At 40.4% G+C, this 5,854-nt stretch overlaps 1 protein-coding gene across 1 annotated transcript; it reads right to left on the reverse strand.

The window, feature by feature from the left end:
- Positions 1-3,613: 3,613 nt before the first annotated feature.
- Positions 3,614-4,661, reverse strand: LOC306936707 (hemoglobin embryonic subunit alpha-like). The gene is made up of 3 exons (XM_079520319.1): positions 4,501-4,661; positions 4,043-4,250; positions 3,614-3,850 (listed from the first exon to the last, which is right to left on the reverse strand). Exons 1-3 carry the CDS (start codon positions 4,593-4,595, stop codon positions 3,722-3,724), a joined length of 432 nt encoding a protein of 143 aa, XP_079376445.1. The 5' UTR covers positions 4,596-4,661; the 3' UTR covers positions 3,614-3,721.
- Positions 4,662-5,854: the final 1,193 nt, after the last annotated feature.

The raw sequence follows: 5,854 nt of genomic DNA on the forward strand, positions 1-5,854 counted from the left end.
ATATTAACCTTATTCTAATTCTAATTATTTCCTTTTTTTTTATCCATGTATTAATTGTGTCTTAATATGTTGTCATGTGCATCGAAGGATGTGAAGGGAGTGAATGTAGGGCTGAATGTAGCCTATAATGTAAAGATTTCCGCTGTGATCCCTGCTGGCCTGCCGCTGCGCGCTGACCATGGTTCTGAAATCTGAACCAATCCATGCATGGATCACATTGTAGATCAATCAACGTGGATATTTTCATGTCAAGTGCAGGAAGAGATTACAACAGTGAGTGTGTGGTTTCTACAGAATTACAAAGCATACGTAGAATTAGCCTAATTATACTTTGTAATTGGCAGGGCCTGGTGCAGAAAATGCATGCCCGCTCCCGTCGACAGGCAGCCACAACGCCGTGTGTGTGTGGGTAACAAGACAACTCACCCCTTTTGCCACTTTTGGTGAGTTGTCCTGACAACTCACCCCTAAACGTGAAGACAACTCACCAGGGGTGAGATGTCTTCACTTTCCGGGGTGAGATGTCTTCACTTTTGGCCACTTTCGGGGTGAGTTGTCTTCACGTTCTCACCAAAAGTCTGACTGAATATGTAGCCTTTGGGCTATACTTTACTGAATATTTCACAAGAATATAACACAAGAGTCAAATGTACGGTCAAATGTAATGTAGTTTATTTAAATATAGAAACATTGTAAACAAAGTTCAAACAGCAGTTTGTACAAAAAATATAGAAAAAAGGTAAACATCAAAAGTTTAGAAAAACATCAGTTTGTACAAAAAAATATAGAAAAAAGTTAAGTATAGAAAAAATTTAAACTAAAAAATCTAGTAAAAAGTTGTCATATCTAAAAACATCAGTTTTCTACAAAAACACTAAAAAGTTGTCATATCTACAAAAACACTGTTTCAGTGATAGAAGAAAAAAGTTGTGCTGTGTGCAGTGCAGTGTGCAGTGTGCTGTCCCATTTTGGTCAAAAGTTGTGCTAAAGTTGTGCTGTGTGCAGTGCAGTGTGCTCATCTCCACACTGGGGCATTCACTTCAGAAGCAATCGTTAGCGTGTCCATGATGGTCAGATCGTTCGGTAAGGTCACTTTTCTCACATGCTAATGTAACTAGCAGTAGCCATATCTAATAGGCCTATACTGACTGAATTACATCTGAATAGCAAAGCAATATCGATGATGATATGGCTACTGCTAGTTACATTAGCATGTGAGAAAAGTGACCTTACCGAACGATTGCTTCTGAAGTGAATTCCCCAGTGTGGAGATGAGCACACTGCACTGCACACAGCACAACTTTAGCACAACTTTTGACCAAAATGGGACAGCACACTGCACACTGCACTGCACACAGCACAACTTTTTTAGTTTAATTTTTTTCTGTACAAACTGATGTTTTTCTAAACTTTTGATGTTTACCTTTTTTCTATCCTGTGTGTGTGTGTGTGTGTGTGTGTGTGTGTGTGTGTGTGTGTGTGTGTGTGTGCGCGCGTGTGCGTGTGCGTGTGTGCATGCGTGCGCTGGCTCGCTCTCATGTGCCTTCGAGTGTATGAATGTAACCAAATAGACCTTTGTTGGTCCATATGGTTATATTTAGCCACACTCTCAGTCTGAGAATCTCAGAGTTATAGTATAGTAGCCTGCAGGGTAACAAGACAACTCACCCCTTTTGCCACTTTTGGTGAGTTGTGTCAGGACAACTCACCCCGAACGTCCGGACAACTCACCAGGGGTGAGATGTCTTCACTTTCGGGGGTGAGATGTCTTCACTTTCGGCCACTTTCGGGGTGAGTTGTCTTCACTTTCGGGGTGAGTTGTCTGACTGAATATGTAGCCTTTGAGCTCTTTTATATACTTTACTGAACTAATGGTGACATAGTTCCTATTGGATATTGAAGTAGTCTATTTTCAGAACTTTACAACAACAACAACAATTTCTACAATAATATGTCAGAAAGTGAAGACTGTCCAGTATTCGCCTGCAGATGTGAACCCGGACATGTTGAGTACACCAACGTTTTATGTTAGAAATGTTTAGTATGGGTCCCCAGCATGTAGAAACTGCCGGATGCTAACTTGCATATGTTGAGCAATTTTCATAATTGGCATAATATCTGACCATACCATACCATTAACAACCTATATAAGGAAGGAAAAATCAAAATGTCATCATGCTTTATGTAGCGTGACATGTCAAACTAGGGCGTTTTCAACTTTTCATGATGCTGAATCCCATTCCAAGCATTAGTTTTGCACAAAATACACACAAGTAGCCTAGCTATGGCCGTTTATAGCCCAAGGAGTGTTTTTTTGCAAAACGAATGCTTGGAATGGATTCAGCATCATGAAAACCCCCTAGTTTGACATGTCACATACTACATATAAAGCATGATGAAATTTGGAATTGTTTGCCTTCTATAGGTTGTTAATGGTATGGTCACATATTATGCCAATTATGAAAATTGCTCAACATATGCAAGTTAGCATCCGGCAGTTTCTACATGCTGGGGACCCATAATCAACATTTCTAACATCAAACTGTGGTGTACTCAACATGTCCGGGTTTACAATGGGGCTCTATGGGCTGGCAACTAGACTATTATGGGGCCCGTGCATGTGTGATCTAATAATGCATACAAACTGGGGGGTCCTTGAATTAAAACGTTTGAGAAACTGCGGTAGAGCAGGCTACACCTATGTGTGAACATGTCAGATGCCAGCCAGTCAAGATGGAGTCATTAATCCAAGAACCCGCTTCGAATGCTATCAATGCATTGAAACAAATGGACACAGTCACGTGTAATCATTGAATACTACTACTCTAGATCTCAGTAGGCTGCATTCTGTGCGTTGATCACGGGACTTTGTTGCACAGCCGAGGGGAAGAGGAGTCTGTGGATGACTGTGCTCTTCATCCCACCAACTCATCACATAGATTGGGAGGGGTTCATCAGGATAGCATCCAGCTCACATGCACCACTCCTCATGATAACTCTGTAACTGAGAGTGCACAGAATGGAACAAAATGGACCAGTAATGGTCTATTTGGTTGCATTTGATTGCAGTGCACTCCTAGAGTTATGGGGTCCTTAGTTGTAATTCAAACTTTGAGAAGTAATATAGCCTACTGTAGTCTGTGACATGGGCTTCCCTGCAGTCTGACGTACTGTCTGGCAGTCTGTAATCCTACCAATACAGAGCTTCTGGATGTTGTTGAAGGCGCTATGACTCTCACTGTCTCACAGGCAGTGTGAAGTTATAGTACCATTTGTACCAACCACGTATGCCAAACATATCCCCAACAGACATGCCAACCATACTTTTGCAGTTTGTCTAGTGACAAATCAAGAAAAGATAAGCGCAATTGTGGGATACATTATTTGCGAATATCCGGCTTAGAATATATTCCATACATGTTTATACATAAAATACATTTGTGTAGACTATGTGTGTCCCAGATGAATATATAGGCAGAAGATCTTTCTATATACTGAAAATCCATATAGTCTACATTGAAGCACAAGTAAAAAGTCACAAACTGAATTATAAAGTGGACAATAGAAACAATCAAACTGAAGAAGGGGGAAAAAAGTCCCAACAATGCGAAAGTCAGAGTGAAACAATTCCATTTATTGATTTATTGTGTTAATAGGCAGCCTATTAGGTGGATAAGATAACACAAACAGTCATCATAGTGCAAAGCTCTGAATGCTGTGTTCACCGGTACTTCTCAGACAGGGCCAGGGCCACCCTGTTTAGGAACTTGTCCACACTCACGTGGATTTCAGGGTTGTAATCAGCGGCGAATGTGATAGCCAGAACGATGTGGACGTTGTTGATGAAGAGCTGTGAATAAATAAAATATGTTATATTGTTATGTATTGGGTATACACATCTTTCCACCACTATGTTAACATAATTCATCTAATCTTTGACTTCATATTTCGTTTGGATTGGGCTCACGTTTAGTTATTACCCTACTGCATGCATTTGGGTAAAGATATACATATATTAAAAATATACATGAACACCACCTACCCTGAAATTGGCCGGATCTACACGCAACATGAAAGCATGCAGCTCGCTGAGATTGAGCAAGCCGGCTTTAAGGTCGCTCATTTTGGACACAGCATCCATGACGCCGTTGAAGATGACACCACCATGTTTCCTGACATGGGGGGAGGTCATGCTCAGATCACTCCAGTGGGAAAAGTAGGTCTTGGTCTGGGGGTAGACCATGAGTGTCCTAAGAGAACAACAGGTACACTTATTATGTATTATATAGACTGCAATTACATAACATTGGTGCGAATTACAATGCGTAATTGCGCAAATTACGCATCAGTGTTGGGGCCATTATGGTTACACGTGTACACTCTTACAAACGGATATAGATTAACTAACATTTAGGATTTGACTGTGTAATGAAAAATCTAGTTTCATACAACTTTGATAGCACAATATAGGCCTACTTTATTCGCTCTAAATTCTCTTACCTGGCAAGGGCTTCAGCACCAATATCACCACCCCTGGCGCCAATCTTGGTGAAGAAGATCTTCACGATCTCTTTATCCTTGGAGTTGAGACTCATGTTGCTTGTTTACAGGGGGTCTGCTTCACGTCTTGCACTCGCTAAACGTGTGCGCGATGCTTTATATGTTGCCGTCCTGTCCGCAGCAGCCAATGCCCTTTGGAGACCCCACCCAGACGTTGCTGTGCTATTGGCTTTCGCTTATCTCTGGCCCCTCGGCGTCTAAAAAAATATCCATTTGGTGCATGGCCAAATTCGTAGGTGTTACATACACTTGACTTGTACATCATAGCCGATCTACAAGCTCACAGCACGAGCTTGTAGATCTGATTTCATGGAGGCCATAATGAAGGGTTGGCCCTATGCCCTTCAAAAACGGATATGCCCTGAGGCTACACTAGTGGCCTTGATGCCCCACAATTTCACAGTTTTCTCCTTTGCCTCTTTCTTGTCAGAATTAACTTTAACCGAGGAGTTTGTATTCATATAGCCTGTACGGTAAATTCATTATTTGCATTGTTTGAATTGACTCAAACTGAGTCAAACAATTAATAACACCAACAGCCAATTAGCCATAACCCTAAAATTATAAAATTCCAGACCTGTGGCTGTAGGTATATAGGTGTAGCCCTAATACTGTGCTGTTATGTATACGGCCCATGCAGCTCTCCTTGAGACAAAAAACTACACTGTAGTGTTTAGTAACTTTAACCATCTCTCTCTCTCTCTCTCTCTCTCTCTGTAAATATCGAATACAAGAGATATAGCTAGAAATATTATTTCCATGGCTACAGTCTGAGTTAGAAAAAGTAGTGCACTGCAAACAATTAGGCCTGCTTTTCAGTTGAGTCATTATTATAACTATAGGCCTAAACAAACGAAATTATTCTTTATCCGCAAAAAAGGGAAATAAATAAATATATACCCAAGAACACAGTATAAACACAGTATAAGAACACAGCCTAATTTCACTGTTAATTAATTAATTCACTATTCGTCAAATTTGATTTCACAAACAGAAATGGTGAAGAAATTGATAGAAATGAGGATAATCAATATCAATAATAATATACTTTAATCATTAAAGTATCCTCATCATAAACGTTTATTGGGTTCATCATGCAGGTGAAATAAAACCAACTTGCTGACTGTGATCATTTAATTGACATCGAGTCCCAATATTTGGACTAATGCTAATCGATAAACGTAATGCTTATCTTTAAACTACAGTACCTCCGCCCATGGCACTCAAGCTGATGATGGGCAAGACATGAAATGCTACCAAACCAATAAGCAGAAGGAAATGAGAGCAGCAACAG

This window comes from Electrona antarctica (genome assembly GCF_951216825.1).
Source record: "Electrona antarctica genome assembly, chromosome: 14".
In the NCBI taxonomy this organism is placed as follows: Eukaryota; Metazoa; Chordata; class Actinopteri; order Myctophiformes; family Myctophidae; genus Electrona; species Electrona antarctica.